The 20,577-nt window shown below is 34.6% G+C and overlaps 1 protein-coding gene across 4 annotated transcripts in view; it reads right to left on the reverse strand.

Moving 5' to 3' along the window:
• Nucleotides 1-11,771: 11,771 nt before the first annotated feature.
• Nucleotides 11,772-20,577, reverse strand: part of TSGA10 (testis specific 10) — a 177,706-nt gene continuing 168,900 nt past the window's right edge. For all 4 annotated transcript variants that reach the window (XM_035001747.1, XM_035001746.1, XM_035001748.1 and 1 more), the window contains 2 exons: nt 20,363-20,512; nt 11,772-12,093 (listed from right to left, as the gene is read on the reverse strand). In XM_035001747.1, coding sequence (XP_034857638.1) covers nt 12,069-12,093; nt 20,363-20,512 — 175 coding nt within the window. In that variant the 3' untranslated portion in view covers nt 11,772-12,068. The remainder of the gene's footprint in view (nt 12,094-20,362; nt 20,513-20,577) is intronic.

Below are 20,577 nucleotides of genomic sequence, written 5' to 3' on the forward strand. Positions count from 1 at the left end.
AAACAAGGGCTTTGAATGACACACTGGACCAGATGGACTTAACAGATATATCCAGAGCATTTCATCCTAAAGCAAAATACACATTCTTTTTGAGTGCACGTGGATTCTTCAGAACAGACCACATACTGGGTCACAAATCAGGCCTCAACCAGTACAAAAAGACTGAGATCATATCATGCATAGTTTCAGACTGCAATGCTATAAAACTTAAAGTCAACCACAAGAAAAAATTTGGAAGGATTACAAATACATAGAGGTTAAAAAACATCCTGCTAAAGAATGAATAGGTCAACCAGGAAATTAAAGAAGAATTAAAAAAAATGGAAGGAAATGAAAATGAAAACACAACAGTTCGAAACTTTTGGGAAGCAGCAAAGGCATCCTAAGAGGGAAGTACATAGCAATGCAGGCCTTCCTCAAGAAGCAAGAAAAGTCTCAAATACACAACCTAACCTTACACCTAAAGGAGCTGTAAAAAGAATAGCAAATAAAGGCTATATCCATCATGAAGGGAGATAAAAAAGATTAGAGCAGAAATCAATGATATAGAAATCAAAGAAATGATAGAACAGATCAACAAAACTAGGAGCTGGTTCTTTGAAAGAATTAACAGGATTGATAAATCCCTAGCCAGACTTATCAAAAGAAAAGAGAAAGGACCCTAATAAATAAAATCATGAATGAAAGAGGTGAGATCACAACCAGCACTGATGAAATACCAAAAATTATAAGAGAATATTATAAGCAATTATATGCCAAGAAATTAGGCAATCTGGAAGAAATGGATAAATTCCTAGAAACATATAAACTACCAAAAGTGAAACAGGAAGAAACTGAATACCTGAACAGATGCATAACCAGCAAAGAAATTGAATCAGTAATCAGGAATCTCCAAACAAGAGTCCAGGGTCGAATGACTTCCCAGGGTAATTCTACCAAGCATTTAAAGAAGAATTAGTATCTATTCTTCTGAAATTGTTTCAAAAAATAAAAATGGAAGGAAAACTTCCAAACTCATTCTATGAGGCCATAATTACCTTGATTACAAAACCAAAGACCTCACTAAAAAGGAGACAAATATCCTTGATGAATATGGATGCAAAAAATTCTCAAGATACTAGCTAATTGGGGGCGCCTGGGTGGCTCAGTTAGTTAAGCGACTGCCTTCAGCTCAGGTCATGATCCTGGAGTCCCGGGATCGAGTCCCACATCAGGCTCCCTGCTCAGCAGGGGGTCTGCTTCTCCCTCTGACCCTCTTCCCTCTCGTGCTCTCTGTCTCTCATTCTCTCTCTCTCAAATAAATAAATAAAATCTTAAAAAAAAAAAAGATACTAGCTAATTGGATCCAACAGTACATTAAAAAGATTATTCACCACAACCAAGTGGGACTTATTCCTGGGCTGCAGAGGTGGTTCAACATCTGCAAATCAATCAATGTGATACATCATATTAATGAAAGAAAAGAACGTCTCAATAGATGGAGAAAAAGCATTTGACATAGCATCCTTTCTTGATAAAATCCCTCCACAAAGTAGGGATAGAGGAAACATACCTCACATCATAAAGGCCATATATGAAAGACCCACAGCTAATATCATCCTCTATGGGGGAAAACAGAGCTTTTCCCCTAAGGTCAGGAACAAGAGAGGGATGTCCACTCACCACTGTTTTTATAATACTGGAAGTCCTAGCCTCAGCAATCAGACAACAAAAAGAAATAAAAGGCATCTAAATCGGCAAAGAAGAAGTCAAACTTTGACTCTTTGCACATGACATGATACTCTATGTAGAAAACCCAGAAGACCCCACCAAAAAATTGCTAGAACTGATGCAGGAATTCAGCTAAGTGGTAGTAAATAAAATCAATGCACAGAAATCTGTTTCATTTCTATACGCCAACAATGAAGCATCAGAAAGAGAAATCAAGGAATCGGTCCCATTTACAATTGCACCAAAATCCATAAGATACCTAGGAATAAACCTAACCAAAGAGGTAAAAGAGCTGTAGTCTGAAAACTATAGAACACTTATGAAAGAAACTGAGGAAGACAAAGAAATAGAAGAACATTCCATGCTCATGTATCAGAAGAGCAAATATTGTTAAAATGTCTATACTACCCAAAGCAATCTATGCATTCAATACAATCCCTACCAAAATACCACCAGGATTTTACACAGAGCTGGAACAAATAATTCTAAAATTTGTATGGAACCAGAAAAGACCCTGAATAGCCAAAATAATGTTGAAAAAGAAAACCAAAGCTGAAGGCATCACAATTCCGGACTTTAAGCTCTATTACAAAACTGGAATCATCAAGAGAGTATGGTACTGGCACAAAAACAGACAGATAGATCATTGGAATGGAATAGAGAACCCAGAAATGGACCCTCAACTCTATGGTCAACTAATCTTTGACAAAGCAGGAACGAATATCCAATGGAAAAAAGATGGTCTCTTCAACAAATGGTGTTGGGAAAATTAGATCGCCACATGCAGAAGAATGAAACTGGTCCACTTTCTTATACCATACACAAAAATAAATTCAAAATGGATGAAAGACTTAAATGTGAGACAGGAATCCATCAAAATCCTAGAGGAGAACACAGGCAGCAACCTCTTTGACCTCAGCTGCAGCAACTTCTTGCTAGACACATCTCCAGAGACAATGGAAATAAAAGCAAAAATGAACTTTTAGGACTTCATCAGGATAAAAAGCTTCTGCACAGCAAAGGAAACAGTCAACAAAACTAAAAGGCCACCTACAGAATGGGAGAAGATATTCACAAATGATATATCAGATAAAGGGCCAGTATCCAAAATCTATAAAGAACTTATCAAACTCAACCCCCAAAACCCAAAAACTCCAGTCAAGAAATGGGCAGAAGACATGAAAAGACATTTCTCCAAAGAAGACGTACAAATGGCTAACAGACACATGAAAAAATGTTCCACATCACTTGGTATTAGGGAAATACAAATCAAAACCACAATGAGATACCACCTCACACCTGTCAGGATGACTAAAATGAACAACTCGGGAAACAACAAATGTTGGGAAGGATGCGAAGACAGGGGAACTCTTTTGCACTGTTGCTGGGAATGTAAACTGGTGCAGCTAGCTACCTTCTAACTCAGCAATTGCACTACTAGATATTTATCCAAAGGATACAAACATAGTGATTTGAAGGGGCACATGCACCCCAGTGTTTATAGCAGCAATGTCCACAACAGCCAAACTATTGAAAGAGCCCAGATGTCCACTGATGGAAGAATGGATAAAGATGATGTGATATATAATGGAATATTACTCAGCCATGAAAAAGAATGAAATCTTGCCATTTGCAACGACATGGATGGAACTACAGGGTATTATGCTAAGCAAAATAAGTCAGTCAGAAAAAGACAAATGCCATATGATTTCACTCATATGTTGAATTAGGAAACAAAACTGATGAACATATGGGAAGGGAAGGAAAAATAAAAGATAAAAACAGGGAGACAAACCATAGAGAACAAACTGAGGGTTGCTGGAGAGAAGGTCGGTGGGGAGATGGAGTAATTGGGTAATCGGCATTAAGGAAGGCACTTGATGTAATGAGCATTAGGTGTAATATGCAACTGATGAATCACTAAATTCTACCCTGAAATTAATAATACACTATATGTTAACTAACTTGAATTTAAATAAAACCAAAAATAAATCATTAAAAATTTAAAAAAATCAATCAATAAATGGTGTTGGAGAAACTGGACAACTATATGTGAAAGAATGAAACTGAACCACTTTCTTACACTGTACGCAAAATAAACTCAAAAAATAAAGCCAGTTTTATTTCTTTTTGTTGTCTGATTGCTGAGGCTAGGACTTCCAGTATTATAAAAACAGTGGTGAGTGGACATCCCTCTCTTGTTCCTGACCTTAGGGGAAAAGCTCTGTTTTCCCCCATAGAGGATGATATTAGCTGTGGGTCTTTCATATATGGCCTTTATATGTGAGACCTGATACTTTAAAACTCCTAAAAGAAAACATAGGCAGTAATCACTTGGATATTGGTCTTAGCAACATATTTATGGATATGTTTCCTCAGTCAAGGAAAACAAAAGTAAAAATAAACTATTGGGACTATACCCCCCCAAAAAAAATCCCATAAAAAACCAAAAGGAAAAAAAAGGAAAACATAAGAAACTGCATTCATGATTTTGAGTTAGGCAATGGTTTCTTAGATAGAACACCAGAAGTATAGGTAACAAAAGAAAACAATACATAAATTGGACTTTACCAATTAAAAGCTATGAACTATGTGTTACCACTGAGAAAGTGAAAAGGCAACCAACAGAATGAAATAAAAATTTGCAGATTATATATCTGATAAGGGTCTAGTATCCAGAATATATAAAGAAAACTTACAACCTGACAATAAAAATAACCCAGTTAATAAATAGGCAATGGATTTGAATAGACATTTCTCCAAAGATATATAAATGGCAAATAAGCACATGACAAGATATTCATTACCAATAGCCATTGGGGAAATACACAAATCAAAACAATACCACTTTACACCCACTAAAATGGCTTTTTTAAAAAAAGACAGATAATAACAAGTACTAGCGAGGATGTGGAGAAATCGGACCCCCAAACATTGCTGATAGGGATGTAAAATAGTAAAACTGCTTGAAAAACAGATTGGAGATTCCTAAAAATATTACTATATGACCCAGGAAGTACACTCCTAGATATATTTAGAAAACATATGTCTGGGGCGGCTGGGTGGCTCAGTCGATTAAGCGTCTGCCTTCAGCTCAGATCATGATCCCAAGGTCCTGGGATCAAGCCCCACATCAGGCTACCTGCTTAGTGAAGAGCTTGCTTTTCCCTCTCCCTCTGTGGCTCCCCCCTGCTTGTGCTCTCGATCTCTCTCTCTCCCTGCCAAATAAATAAACAAAATCTTAAAAAAAAAAAAAAGAAAAGAAAACATATGTCCACACAAAGACTCATACATGAATGGCTATTCATAGTAGCCAAACGGTGGAAACAATCCAAATGTTCATCAACTCCTGATTGGATAAATGAAGATACAGTATACCCATACAATGCAATACAATTCAGCAATAAAAATGAAGTACCAATACCTGTTATAATATAGAAAGCCCTTGAAAACATTATGCTATGTGAGAGAAGGCAGTCACAAAACACCATATGTCATATGGTTCCTTTTATGTGAAATGTCCAGAATAGGCAAATAAAAGAAACAGCAAGATACTTAGTTGTTGTCTAAGGTTGAGTGTGTGTAGGGGAATAGGGAGTGAGTGATTGTTAATGGGTATGGTGTTTCTTTTGAGATGAAAGAAAATATTCTAAAATTAGATTGTGATGATGGTTGCACAACTCTGTGAATATACTAAAAACCATTGAGTTATATACTTTAAATAGGTGAGTTATATGGTATATGAATTATATCTCAATAAAGTCATTAAAAGGAAGAACAGGGCAAGAGGGAAGAACTGTAGTTCTGACTCAGAGGAAATGTTTTTAGGGACAGGAACAAAGTATATATTCTCAGTACCAGAGAACATCACAAATAAGCCCTGATGTATACAAATAAGAGAACACTTATTAAGTAAATGAAGATACTTAGAGTGCTGTACAGGTATAAAAGGTATAAAAGTGTTGCACTTTATTTCTCTAGAACATTAGAATGATGTAGGTTGTTTTAGAAAACTAGTTTTGGCATGTTGATAAAGTTGGTTATCTAGTTCAAAATTTAGAGATCTGATACTGCACCTGTTACTCACCCTAGCATTTATTAAACAATTACTTACATTTTCAGCATGGTGAGAAATGCAAAAATTTAAACAATGGGTCCAAGTATATCTGATAAAACAAAGCAAAAACAAATGAAGTGGGGACATAGTTAAATATACTTTCATCCATTCAACATACATTTAAAGACTACCTGTCATGTATGAAGCACTGCTTTGAATAGGCAAAGGCTGGGAATAAAGATAAATGAGTAAAAATATATTCTTTCACCTCAAAATATCCAAAGTCTATTAGAAAATGAAAACATGAAGACAAGTAGATGTAATACAAGGCAATTAATTACGTGATACCTGCTTAAAAGGGTTAAGCATTTTAATGGGAGGTCAGAGAAGGGTAAAATAATTTAGAGCTGATGGGATTAGAGACTTCAAAAGCCTTCTAGCTATTGACCTATCTCTCGTCTTCTCTCTTAAAACAAAAGAATATAAAAAGTTAATATTTATGCATTTTGTTTTTATTTTAATTAATATTATAAAAGATTCAAATAGTTCTTCAAGGTTATTAAAGACAACAGTCTTCAGCCAGCCTCATTCTCACCTTGGCATTCCCTTCTCCCAAAGGCAATCATTTTTACCTCTTTAGTTGATTGTTTAGGTATCCTTGTCTCTAAATAACATACCTATATTGTTATTTCTTGATTTTTCAGTTAGGCATTATCTATTCACTTCCCACTATGAAAGAAGAAAATTTAGCTTTAGTTCCTTCCCAGGTTTTCATCACACATTGCTTCTTTCCTCTTCCTTCATCTTCTCATTAATTAATTTTGTAATTTTGCTTAGATTTATATTTGGCATTCACATGATGATGATGATGATGATGTACTATTTACAACTGAAGCCATTTGGTAAACCATGGTTAATCTTTCTCTTCTTGAACTACTTTCTGTTTTCCCTACCTTGTTTTTCATTTGTTTGATCTCTTATCCCATACCTGCTGAGGACTACCAAATCTTTTTCTCCAGCCAAGTTTTCTCTCTTAAGTCTCAAACCTATAGATTTCATTAATTCAACAAATAATAAAACATCTACTGACCATCTACTATATTGTCTGATATTGTACTGAGACTAAACACTCTAGATATATTATTATCTCAGTTAATCCACATGTTACTATTTTGAGCTGGGTACTATTATAGACTCATCTTTTACAAATAAGGAAAAAAGTTTAGAAAATTCAACTTAATCAAGTACACAGCTAGTAAGTGTAGAGACATGATTCAGAGTCAAGCAGTGTGACTCTAAAACCTATGATTTTTAACCACCTACATTCTATATTCTTTCAATGAATATATACCAACTGGAAGCCACCATAATCCTAGCATATTCTGTACCATGATAAATAAATCAGACTATTCTCCTTGCCTTCATGGAGCTCACAGTCTAGCAGGTATGTCATACAAACAAGACCACATAATAAGAATGCAATGGAGCACAAAGGATAAGTAAAATTAATAACAAATAGAAGAATACATAGAACATAGACATGTTCTTTTCATTTTTTAAAGGAAATACTTGTTGAACACATACTAAGTGCCAGGCACTATGACAGAGGCTGAGGACACAATGTTAAGCCAAACAAGACTTTTCCAGGCTGGGAAGGGGAATGGGAGAGGAAAAAATGAGTGATCCAGGCAGAGGAAAGAGCATGCGCAAAGGCCAAGAGATAAAAGAGCATAAACTGTTCCAAGTGCTGAAAGTAATTCAGAATAACTATAATATATAATTGTAATGTAGGAGGGATGAGTTATGACAGTCAAGAGATAAAAAAAGAACCAAATCAGAGAGGCCTGTGAGGGCAATGTTAAAGAGCTTGGACTTTAGTATTATGCCAGATTTGGTACTCACAGGGTATGTGTGTGGAGAGGGATGTGATTGTATTTGTGTTATAAAACTATTTCTTTGATTATGATGTACAGAATGGATTAAATGGAAGTATGACTGAAAGAAGAGAGAGCAAATAGAAGGCACTTGCATTATTCTAGATTAAGGGTTATTATGGTCTGGATTACAGTGAGAAAAAAGTAGATTCATTCCAAAGATATTTATGAGATAGACTTGCCAGGAATTGGGGATAATTCATTCTTTTATTTGTTCCAGAAGAATTTATAGAATACCTAGTATGTGTCAAGCACTGTGTTACACTCTAGGAGATACAATGGTGAAGGTAGATATCATCCCTTGCCTTGATGTATCTTACAGTACAGAAGACAGATACAAGAAAAATACTTACACAAATAATTATACTGTCCTCTAAAGGAGAAATACTGGATGTTTTAGAATCTGACCCAGTTAGACCAATGTCAGGAGTCAGAGAAAACTTGAGAAAATGACTTTTTTATTGTGGTAAATATACATAATATTTACCACTTTAACCATTTAAAATTGTACAATTCAGTGGCATTAAGTGCACTTGTAATGTTGTATAACCATTACCATTATCTTGTTCTAAAAGTTGTCTATCACCCTAAATAGAAACCGTGTCCCCACTAAGCAGACCCTCCCCATTGCCCTATGGCAGCCACTAATCTGCATTCTGTCTCTATGGATTTGCCTATTGTGGATACTGCATATGAATGGAATCTTAAAATATGTGGTTTTATGTCTGGATTCCTTTACTTAGTTTTCAAGGGTTATCCATGTATCAGTAATTCATTCATATTTATGACTAATATTCCACTGTAGGGATGTATCACATTCTGTTTATTCATGCATCAGTTGTTGGACATTTGAGTTGTTTCTACCTTTTGCTTATTTTGAATTAGAGCTGCTATGAAAATTCATGTACAAATATTTGTTTGAATACTTTTTCAATTCTTTTGGATATATACTTAGGAGTCAAATTGCTGGGTCATATGGTAGTTCTATGTTTAATTTATTAAGGAACCACCCAACTGTTTCCCACAGTGGCTGCACCATTTTATATTTCCACCAGCAATGGGTTCCAATTTCTCCACATCCTCATCAGTATTTGTTATTGTCTATCTTTCCTATGATAGACATCCTAGTGCACATGAAGTGATATGTTATTGTAGTTTTGATTTCCATTTCCCTAATAACTAATGAGAATGAGTATCTTTGCATATACTTATTGAATATTGGTATACCTTCTTTAGAGAACTGCCTATTCGAGTCCTTTGCCCATTTTTAAATTGGGTTGGTTTTTGTTGTCAGGTTGTAAAAATTATTTTTCTGGATATTAACAGCCTTATAAGATACATGATTTGTGAAAATGTTGTCCAATTATTTATCTTTCATTTTCTTGATAGTGCCTTTTGGTTTACAAAGATTTTAATTCTGAAGTCCAATTTATCTATTCGTGTTGTTGCTTGTCATTCAAGGCTATGAAGATTTGTCTCTGTTTTCTTCAAAGAGTTTTGTAGTTAGCACTTAAATTTAAGTTATGATCCATTTTGAGTTGATTTTTGTATGTGGTGTGTAAGGGTCAAGCTACACTCTTTTTTTTTTTTTTTTAAGACTTTAGCTTTTTTTAAAATTTTTTTTAAAGATTTTATTTATTTATTTGAGAGAGAGAATGAGAGGGAGGAGGGTCAGAGGGAGAAGCAGACTCCCTGCCGAGCAGGGAGCCCGATGCGGGACTCGATCCCGGGACTCCAGGATCATGACCTGAGCCGAAGGCAGTCGCTTAACCAACTGAGCCACCCAGGCGCCCCAAGCTACACTCTTTTGCGTGTGGTTATCCAGGTGTTCCAGCATCACTGTTGAAGAGACTATTCTTTCTCCATTGAATGGTCTTGGCACCTTTGTCAAAAATCAATTGACCATAGATGATGGGTTTATTTTTGGACTTTCAGTTCTATTCCATTCATCCATATGTCTGTCCTTATGCCAATACTACACTACTTTGATTATTGCAGCTTTGTAGTAACTTTTGAAATTGGGAAATGTGGATCCTCCAACTTCGTTCTTCTGTTTCAAGACTGTTTAGGCTATTCTGGATCCCTTGCAATTCCATATAAATTTTAAGATTGGCTTTTCCATTTCTACAAAAACAAAACCAAACAAAACTCCACTGGGATTTTGATAAGGATTGTATTTAACCTGAAGATGGTTTGGGGGAATATTGCCATCTTAACAATATTAAGCCTTCTAATCCATGAATGTGGGAAGTCTTTTCACTTAATTAGGTCTTCGTTAATTTCTTTCAGCAATATTGTGTAGTAAGAAGTTGACTGAATGTGTGCAGTGAGAGGGGAATGAGTGACCAGAGATGGCATGTGGGCACAGGGCTCAGGCATCCGACATGGTAGCTGATGACACTCTACCATGGGAAACAAAGATAGAGGATACAAGGGGGAGACATTGTTGAATTTATTTTAGATGTACTGAATGAAACACAACGCCCGTGAGATATTTAACTTGGAGGGTTAACAATCTTCTTTCAAAACACCCTTACTTCAGCAAGAGTGGGTGCTTTGTACTGAACATGACATTTCAAAGCTGAGAGCTCTTTTTCAGATTTTTTTGTCATTAAGAAAAGAATATGTCTCCTATAGTTTTTGCATTGTGTATTTTATGGTAGTCTCTACCATATCAGTAGGCTATTATATATTTATCTCAAGTGATTAGAATCTCATTTAAAATGATATGTGTTCTTAAATACTACCATAAGAAAAAATCCTTTCTTTGAGTTTTAACATAGAATACAGTTGCAGTTTCCCAACCTTTGGAAAATGTTGACCCCTTCATAATTAGCATATAATTTTCCTTTAAATATTCTGTAATTAACAGCAAAAGTCAAGTACAGTATACTTCTAATCAAGTATGGAAATATTTTCTCACATACTTCATTCCTAGTCTCTTATGTTCCTCTCCCCACATACTGCCCTCAACATACAACATATGTTAAATACAAATGACAGGTGACACTCAACTCCTTGTCAGCTCTTCTAGGAGGTACATAGACTAAAATTAATGCTGTGGTGACCTAGTGCTTAGGTCATTGTATCACCTACCAAAGGTTAATTTCACATATTTATCAGTATATTACTTAACATTAGAAAGAACAACTTTTTTGTATATTATTCTCTAATATGTTTATAAAAAGGACATCTTATTTTAAAAAATTATTCAATTTTTTTAAAACCAATCTATAATGACTGTCTTGAGCTAGATAGGTAAACCTCAAGGTTTTTTAAAATCAAACTAAAGTGAATTTATAGCATGAATTTATAGTAAAATATCAGAGCGCTAGTGATTAAACAAGACCTAAATCAGGGCACTGTCCTACTGTAGTGATACTGCATAGTAACCACATAAAATGAGAAATTGTCTACTTCATATGAATATTATTAATGACAGGACTTGGTTTTTTTTTATTAAAATGGCAAGAATACAAATAGCTCATATCAATCAATAAAATACAGTAGTGTCAGGCTTTAATATCAACATTAAATCAAAGCCTATGGAGAGAAAAGGTAAAAGATTTAGAAAATTTTAGGAGAAATAAGAAAACATCACTAAACTTGTTGCTCTATATTACAGACACCTGCAACAGGCAAAAAAATAAATAAAATGGCAATTAAGTTGATTGCAGTACTTTAATATTTTAAAGAAAACTTATTAAAATACAGATTTTTTTAAAAATCTTACATTCTTGACAAATATAGCATCACCTACCTTTCTAAAAATAGTACGGGTAAACACAATTGCAGAAAATGTATGTTATTTAGTGGTACAATACTATGGATTTAAAAACTCTGACACACTCCTACTATCTGCTGCTTTGAAATCAGATTATGGCCTGGAAATTATGTCAGGTTGGTTCCCAAATGGAATATTGGGTCCTAGGCCAGTATTGGTAAACTTTGCCTATTTTGGCACAACTTCTCCAGCAATGAAAGCATAAATCACAAAGAAAAAATTTAACCAATTATTTGAGATATCAAGAAAGGAAAGGAAATCAGTTTTGTAAAAACACTTTTCCCTCTTTTTATAAGCTTCTTTATTTACTCCGGATAGTTAACATAACAGTGTTCAATAGTGAAGTAAGCAGATTTTACACTCACTATTACTGCACGGATAGAAAGAGCCATATGCATTTTTGTTTTTATAAGTCATCTCAGATCACTGCAAAATGGCACATGAGAACAGAGATTCAGAGGCACAAAGTTAATAAATACATTTAACATTGTCAAGCATTCAAAAGATAAATGCAATCATGTAGCAAAAAAAAAATCAGTTTGTAACTTTGACCTTTCCCAAGGATGTGAAGAATCTTCGTGTGTCAGAAATCTCTATAGCAAAGATTCCTATGAGAGAGAAAAAAATTGCAGATTAATATAGTTAACTCAAAGATTTCACTGATATATAAAAAAATGTATTCTGACATTATTTTGGCAACACTTAAAATTTTTTTCCCAGCCTCTGTGAAGGAAAACATATACAATGTATTTTTTTTATTCAGCTTTCACAAACTGTGATACATCCATAACATGGAATAATATTCAACAATAAAAAGAAATGGGGCGACTGGGTGGCTCAGTTGTTAAGCGTCTGCCTTCAGCTCAGGTCATGGTCCCAGGGTCCTGGGATCGAGCCCCACATCGGGCTCCCTGCTCGGCAGGAAACCTGCTTCTCCCTCTCCCACTCCCCCTGCTTGTGTTCCCTCTCTCGCTGTGTCTCTATCAAATAAATGAATAAAATCTTTAAAAAAAAAACAATAAAAAGAAATGAACTAATTTTTTTCTTTTTAAAAACTTTTTAATTTAAATTCAATTTAGTTACCATATAGTGTATTATTAGTTTCAGGGGTAGAATTTAGTGATTGATGAGCTGCATATAGCACCCAATACTCATTACATCAAGTGCCCTCCTAATGTCCATCACCCAATTACCCCATCCCCCTGCCCAGTGCCCCTCCAGCAACCCTCAGTTTGTTCCCTATAGTTAAGAGTCTCTTAGGGTTGATACATGTAACTTGGATGGATCTCATGGGCATTGTGCTAAATGAAAAAAGCCAATCTCAAATTGTTATACACTGTGTGTGATTCCCTTTATATAACATTCTCAAAATGACAGAATTAAAGATATGGAGAACAAATTAATGTTTGCCAGGGAGGAAGAGGGGAGGGCTGTGACTATGAAAAGTTATCATATGAGGGAGCAGGTTCCTTGGTGCTGATGGGCAATATAGTATAGTATTGTGCTTGTAATTGTGGTATATGAGTGTTGTGTAAAAAACCCTGCACACACATACATATGAGTGCATGTAAAAATGAAATCTGAATAAGGCCTATGGCCTAGTTAATCATATTGTACTGATATCAATTTCCTGGTTTGTAAGATACATTGGGGAAGTTGGGGTAAGGATATGTGGGATTATCTGTACTATTTTTGCAACTACTTGTGAGACTGTAGTCATTTCAAAATAAAAAGTATAACATGGGGCGCCTGGGTGGCTCAGTCCTTAAGCGTCTGCCTTCAGCTCAGGTCATGTTCCCAGGGTCCTGAGATGGAGCCCCGCGTCGGGCTCCCTACTCTTAGGGGAGCCTGCTTCTCCCTCTCCCACTCCCCCTGCTTGTGTTCCCTCTCTCACTGTGTCTCTCTCTGTCAAATAAATAAATAAAATCTTAAAAAAAAAATCAAAATAAAAAGTATAACAAAGCAAACAAAACTGTGGTGCAGCCATACAAGGAAATACTGCTCAGCAGTTAAAAGGAACATGCAACAACATCTGATCCATACAACAACCTGGATATATCTCAAATATATTATGCTGTGTGAAAGTCAGTCACTAGAGGCTACATACATGATTCCATTTATAGGACAACTTTGAAAAGGTAAAACTATAGGGACAGTAAACAGATCAGTGGTTGGGGAAAGTAAATTAAGTACACTGACTGTTGTCTAGGTAATAGGTAGCAGTCAAAATACACCATTTAAAACTAACAGCAAAAGATTAAGAAAAAAGGGAATTAATGGCACTATTAAAATTATTAATAGAAAGGTGACTACTATAATAAAATGCAAACCTTGAATATCAAAAGAAATGGCCAAAAGCAAGGAATAGCCAAATTGAGAAATACAATAAATGTCACATGATAAACACAGTTACCATAAGATAATACGACAGAGTTGAGATCAAATTTCACAGTCATATCAATAATGTGAAAAAGCTTACCTCATCCATTATTTTAAAATGACTCATAAAGCAAAACTTAAATCCATACTATAAATAAGAGATATACTTAAAATTCAGTGACTCAGAAAAGCTAAAAATAAAGAGATGGACCAAGATTTGCAAGGCAGTTGGAGATATTAAGTATTTGCAACTCAAATACTAGACAAGCACCTCCCACCTCCAAAAAATTAAATGCATCAGAAAAGTACACTTCATAAAATTCACATCCCACAATGTAGATATGACAGTTCAGAATATCCATGCAGCAAATAAAACAGTAAACCTACATAAAACAAAATTTATAGGAGATATAAAAAGAAATAAAAACATAATAATAACAGGAGATTTTAAAGTACCATTCTTAGTAAAACAGGCCAAATGAACAAAAATTAAGCAATGGCATAAAAGAACTAAATAAAATCAAAAAGGATACATATACACTAGAAATATATACCCTGATAAGAAAGAATATCTTTTCAGGTGCACGTGAACTAGCCACAAAAATTGATCATGTAGTAAAGTACAAAGAAAACATCAGTAGCTTCCACAATAGAAATATTATAAACAATACTCTCTAATCACAATACAATAACACTAGAAATTTAAAAATGAAATGGAAACACAAAAAGCTCTTCTTATTGGAAACTACAAGATTTTGTATCAAATAACTCTTGGGTAAAAGTGAAAACAAAATAGAAATTAAAGAATTTCTAAAAAAATAATAACAAAAACATGACATATCAGAATCTATGGGATACATTTAAAGCATTGATCACTGGAAAATTCATAGCCCTAAATATTTACATTAATAAGAATGAACGAATGGCAATAAATGAATTAAATTCCTAACTTAAAATACTAAGGGGAAAAAACCAACAAAGTAAATAAAAAGCAGAGGAAAGAAATAATATGAACAAAACCATGAATTAATAAGATAAAGAAAAATAAATCAATAAATCAAAATGCTGGTTCTTTGAAGCAATAAACAAAGTAAACAAATCACTGGCGAAGGCAACAAAGAAATAGAAGAGGAGGGCGCCTGGGTGGCTCAGATGGTTAAGCGTCTGCCTTCGGCTCAGGTCATGATCTCAGGGTCCTGGGATCGAGTCCCGCATCGGGCTCCCTGCTCCTTGGGAGCCTGCTTCTCCCTCTGCCTCTCTCTCTCTCTCTGTCTCTCATGAATAAATAAATAAAATCTTTAAAAAAAAAAAAAAAAAGAAATAGAAGAGGAAAGCACATACATACAATTAAGAAATGACAATGGGATATAACTATTGATACAAAGGAAATTTTAAAACTCATAAGATAAAGCATTGGTTACTTTTATGCAAATAAATTCAAAAACTTAGAGAGAGGCACCTCATGGCTCAGTTGGTTAAGTATCTGCCTCTGGCTCAAGTCATGATCCCATGGTCCTGGGATGAGCCCCACATTGAGACTACAGTGGGGAGTCCTCTTCTCCCTCTCCCTCTGCCCCTCCCCCGCTCATGCATGCACTCATGCTCTCTCTCTCAAATAAATAAAATCTTAAAAAAAAAAAAACCTAGAGAAAATAATTATTTTTAGATGAATAGAGATAGAAAGCTTAAAACAATCCCCCCTCCCAAAAAAACCCAGAAAAATTTATCAAGGAAGTATACCTCACAAAAAAGAAAGAACCAAGGCTGTATGGTTTCACAGGTGAACCCAAACTAATCCTTAGAGATCAAATAATCACAAACTACACAAATTGTTTCAAAGCACAGTAAATGAAAAACTCTAAATCCTTTTTTGCAGCAAATATAACACTTATATCTAAACCTGATAAGAGAGTACAAAGAAAAAAGTTATAGACCAATATTACGAATACTGATACAGAAATCTAAAATAAAATATAAGTGAACATTAAGAATAGAATACACTAAGACCAAGTAAGGTTTATACCATAAATTCAAAGATGGTTCAATATCTGAAAATCTATAATTCACATATTGACAGTTCTGAAGAGAAAAATTGTATCTTTATAGATGCTGAAAAAGCCCTTGAAAAAATTAAACACCCATTCCTAATAAAAAAAATTCCTGAGAAAATAAAAATAGGTGGATATCATAAAACATTTATACTTCAGTCCTAAACCCAACATCTTACATTGATTTGACAAACCCTAGAGGCATTCCCACTTAAGGTCAGAATCAAAACAAGGATGCCCATTTTCTCCACTACTATTTATCACTATTCTGAAGATGCTAGCTATTGCAATTAATTAGAGAATACAATTCAAGAGATAAAAATAGGAAAAGAAGAAATAAAATGATCCCTTTTTTGCAGATGACATGATAACATACCTGGACTCCCCTAAAGAATCAATGACAAAACTTAATGAAACAATAAAAAAATTTAGCAAGATAACATGATAAATTAACATGCAAAAATAGCATTTTTTGAAGATAAAATGAATGGGGAGAAAAACCTAAAGATAAAATATTTAGGAATAAACTTAAGAAATGTTCAAAACCTATATAAAGAAAACTGCAACACATTCTTATTTTAATTAAAAAAAGCTTTTTATTTTATTTTATTTTTTTATTATTCTTCTTGAATGACACAATGTGAGTTTGAAAAAATGGAAAGACATCTCTTTTTTTTGGTTAGGACAGCTCAACATTACCAAGATGCCAGTTCTCCCCAAGTTAATTTATAAATTTAATATGATTCTAATAAAAATTCCAATGGGCTTGGGACGCCTGGGTGGCTCAGTCAGTTAAGCATCTGCCTTCGGCTCAGGTCATGATCCCAGGGTCCTGGGATCGAGTCCCACATCGGGCTTCTTGCTCAGCAAGGAGCCTTGCTTCTCCCTCTGCCTGCCTCTGTCTCTCTCTCTCTCTCTCTGATAAATAAATAAAATCTTAAAAAAATATATTAAAAAAAAATTCCAATGGGCTTTTCAAATTGGAGCTAGACAAGCTGACACTAAATTTCAGATGGAACATCATAAGTTTTTGTTGTAGTGTTCAATGATTCAGTAGTTACGTAATATGGAAAATAAACTCGCATGAAAATGTAGGCAAATACTTAAAAGGAAGAGTTCTTATAGGCACTAGCCTATTGGTATGCTGGAGCTGGCTCACAGCTGATTGTAAATATTCAGAAATTTTGTGAGCTCATGGTTAAACTAAGTTTGGTAGCTTGAAACTGTATAATATATTTATAGAATGTACAGAACTGTGTAATCACTGTATTGTACACCTGAGACTATGATAACATTGTATGTCAACTGCACTTCAACAAAAAGAAAGAAAGAAAGAAAGAAGCAAACAAACAAACTGGCCAGTAAACTGGCCACAGTGGGCATATTTACACCACTGAAATTGACAAATGCTATAAACCAGGGCTTCTCCCTCCCCTTTTTTGGACAGCCAGTTTACCAGCAAACCATCAGACTAGTCCTAAAAAATTAAAAATACTACTGGGCGCCTGGGTGGCTCAGTTGGTTAAGCGACTGCCTTCGGCTCAGGTCATGATCCTGGAGTCCCCGGATCGAGTCCCGCATCGGGCTCCCTGCTCGGCAGGGAGTCTGCTTCTCCCTCTGACCCTCCCCCTCTCATGCTCTCCCTCTCTCATTCTCTCTCTCAAATAAATAAATAAAATCTTTAAAAAAAAATTAAAAATATTACGAAGGGTCTATAATTAAAATAGTGTGGGACTTTAACATAAATAAACCCAAAGTCCAGAGAGAGACTTGAATCACTTGGACAAAATCCTTTTTTTTTTTTTTTTTAAAGATTTTATTTATTTATTTAAGACAGAGAGAATGAGAGGGAGGAGGGTCAGAGGGAGAAGCAGACTCCCTGCCGAGCAGGGAGCCCGATGCGGGACTCGATCCCGGGACTCCAGGATCATGACCTGAGCCGAAGGCAGTCGCCCAACCAACTGAGCCACCCAGGTGCCCTGGACAAAATCTTTTTAATAAATGATCTTGAGACAACCGGTTAGTCATTTGGAAAAAAGTAAAATTAGATCCACTCTTCATACCATATACAAAAGAAACTCTAAATGGATCAGAAATCTAAATGTAAAAAGTAAAACCATATATATATATAAAAGTGTATGTATATACAAAACTTATATAAGTACTAAAACATTTAAACTAAAAACACTGATTTCCTCTATTATCTATCTGGGTATAAGGAAAGATTTTTCTAACTATAAACAGAAATGTGGATGCTTAAAATACATTTTAAAATTTGACTACATAAAAATAGAAACTTTTCCATGGGAAAAATAGAGTAAAATCAAAAGAAAAATGACAAAATGAAAGAAAATATTTGCAACATATATCAGTAGTAAAAGACTAATTTCCCACATTTATAAAAAAAATTTAACAAAAAGAGAATATTCCATTAGAAAAATGGGCAAAAGAAATGGACAATTAAAAAAAGAGAGATATAAAACAGCCCTTAAACATATGACAAGATATTCAAATTCACTCATAAAAAGAGAAATGCAAATTAAAACTACACTGAAATACCATTTCTTACCCACCATACTGGCAAAAATTCAGAACTTGACAGTATACTCTGCTGATTAGGCTGTAGGGAAACAGGCACTCTCACCCACAGCTGGTGGGAGTGCAAAATACTACAACCCCTATAGAGGGTAATTTGGCACTACTTAACCAAACTATATACATACACATTTACCCCTTGACCCAGAAATCCTGCTTCTGGGAATTTATCCTTAAGATACACCTCCACCAATACGAAAACACATTCATTACAGCCTTATTTGTAATTGCAAATTGTTGAAAACTACCTAGATGTCCAAATATAGGAGGTCAGTTGCATAATTATGGCATATCCATAAAATGGAATACTATGCAGCTGTAAAGGAACACTATGGGGCGCCTGGGTGGCTCAGTTGGTTAAGCGACTGCTTTCGGCTCAGGTCATGATCCTGGAGTCCCTGGATCGAGTCCCGCATCGGGCTCCCTGCTCGGCAGGGAGCCTGCTTCTCCCTCTGACCCTCCCCCCTCTCATGTGCTCTCTCTCTCTCATTCTCTCTGTCTCAAATAAATAAATAAAATCTTTAAAAAAAAAAAAAAAGGAACACTATGAATATGAAGTGACTTCTAAAAGCAGTGAGAAAAGCAAAGTGAAAAGAAGCATATATAGTATGCTACCTTTGCATATGAAAAAATAAGAAAAATATATCTGAATGTCATTATCATAAAACTATAAAGCAATATGGGGGACATGGAATGGAAGATATACAGGAGAAAGTAACACTTCTCTGAGTATTACTTTTTGCAGAGTTTTGACTTTTAAAAGCATATTGACCTACATATTCAAAAATAAAGCTAAATCAAGGAAAAAGCTAGGAAGAGGAAAAATGAAAAGTGAAAGCAAATTGAAGTAAATGAATCTAATGTTATTTTAAATGCATATCATAATCATAGTAAAAGGGGAAAAAAGGAATTAATCCAAGTAATCTATAAACTCAATATTTGACTATATGCTATGCCCTCAAGATTTGGGCAGAGTAGTGTATGGAAACAGGAATTACAAATAGATCATGAACTTTTATGTTGGTCTATTTAATGTAGTGACATAGGTGAAGAAATTCTGAAACTATTTTAGATGCACTCTGGGATTGAGCAAAAGAGTAACATGTATACATTGTTGATAAACACACTGATGTTGAGCCCGGATTTTCATTGTAGAAAAAAGGACATACAAATACAAAATGAAAAAAGGGAAGGAAGAAACCTGGGAAGGTGGTTTGGAACTGGAGGTATTGGTTATGTTTTTAAAATGTGTGTGTGTATGTCCGTGTGTGCATGGAGAGAGCGGAAACATATGCAAAAATGTGAGTACATAAGACAGCAAATGTGTTGGCTCAAACACAGAGAAAGCAATGGAGTAAAATTTTAATGACAATGAGTAGGGGTAAAAGGTATATAGCTGTTCTCTGCATTATTTTATTTTTATAACTTCTTATAAGTTTGAATTTATTTCCAAATAGAAGTGTTTTTACAAAATTTGTGACATATAGGAATATATCTAAAATATTTTCCTCTGAAAAATAAACTACTTTCCTAAAGAATAAGTATTTTATGGTGCTATAATTAACCAATATTTTGTTAATGTAAGTATATGGAAAAATTTAAGTTTTAGAATAAAAGTAAATTAGATTTTAAAAATATAATTTATGTAAACATTAGATAGAATAAAGATCTTTCATTTTAGCAAATTTATATAAAATAATGATCAAAATACTTTATATTTGTTGGTATACCTAATCATGTAATTGTGTTTAAATAGCACTATTAATGATAGATTGATTTGAGCTTCCTTACTCCCTCAAATATTCCCTGTATATTGCTATATGGTCTCCAGAGAATGGATCCTTGAACTACTTACTCTTCTAACGATCGATCTAGGCCTCGGTCAGGAGATCGATGGTGAGCACGTTCTGGTGAATGACATTTTGTATTTGGCTTTATCGTGGAACTCATATGATAAGCATTACTTGAGTAATTCTGGCGGCGAAGTTCTTGTACAGCCCTCTCCCTGAAGCAAAATAGTGAGACTTTTAAACTTTATATCCAGTGCTGTATTAATACTGTCATAAAACT

This window comes from Mirounga leonina, unplaced genomic scaffold (genome assembly GCF_011800145.1).
Source record: "Mirounga leonina isolate KUSES-001 unplaced genomic scaffold, KU_Mleo_1.0 Mir_125, whole genome shotgun sequence".
In the NCBI taxonomy this organism is placed as follows: Eukaryota; Metazoa; Chordata; class Mammalia; order Carnivora; family Phocidae; genus Mirounga; species Mirounga leonina.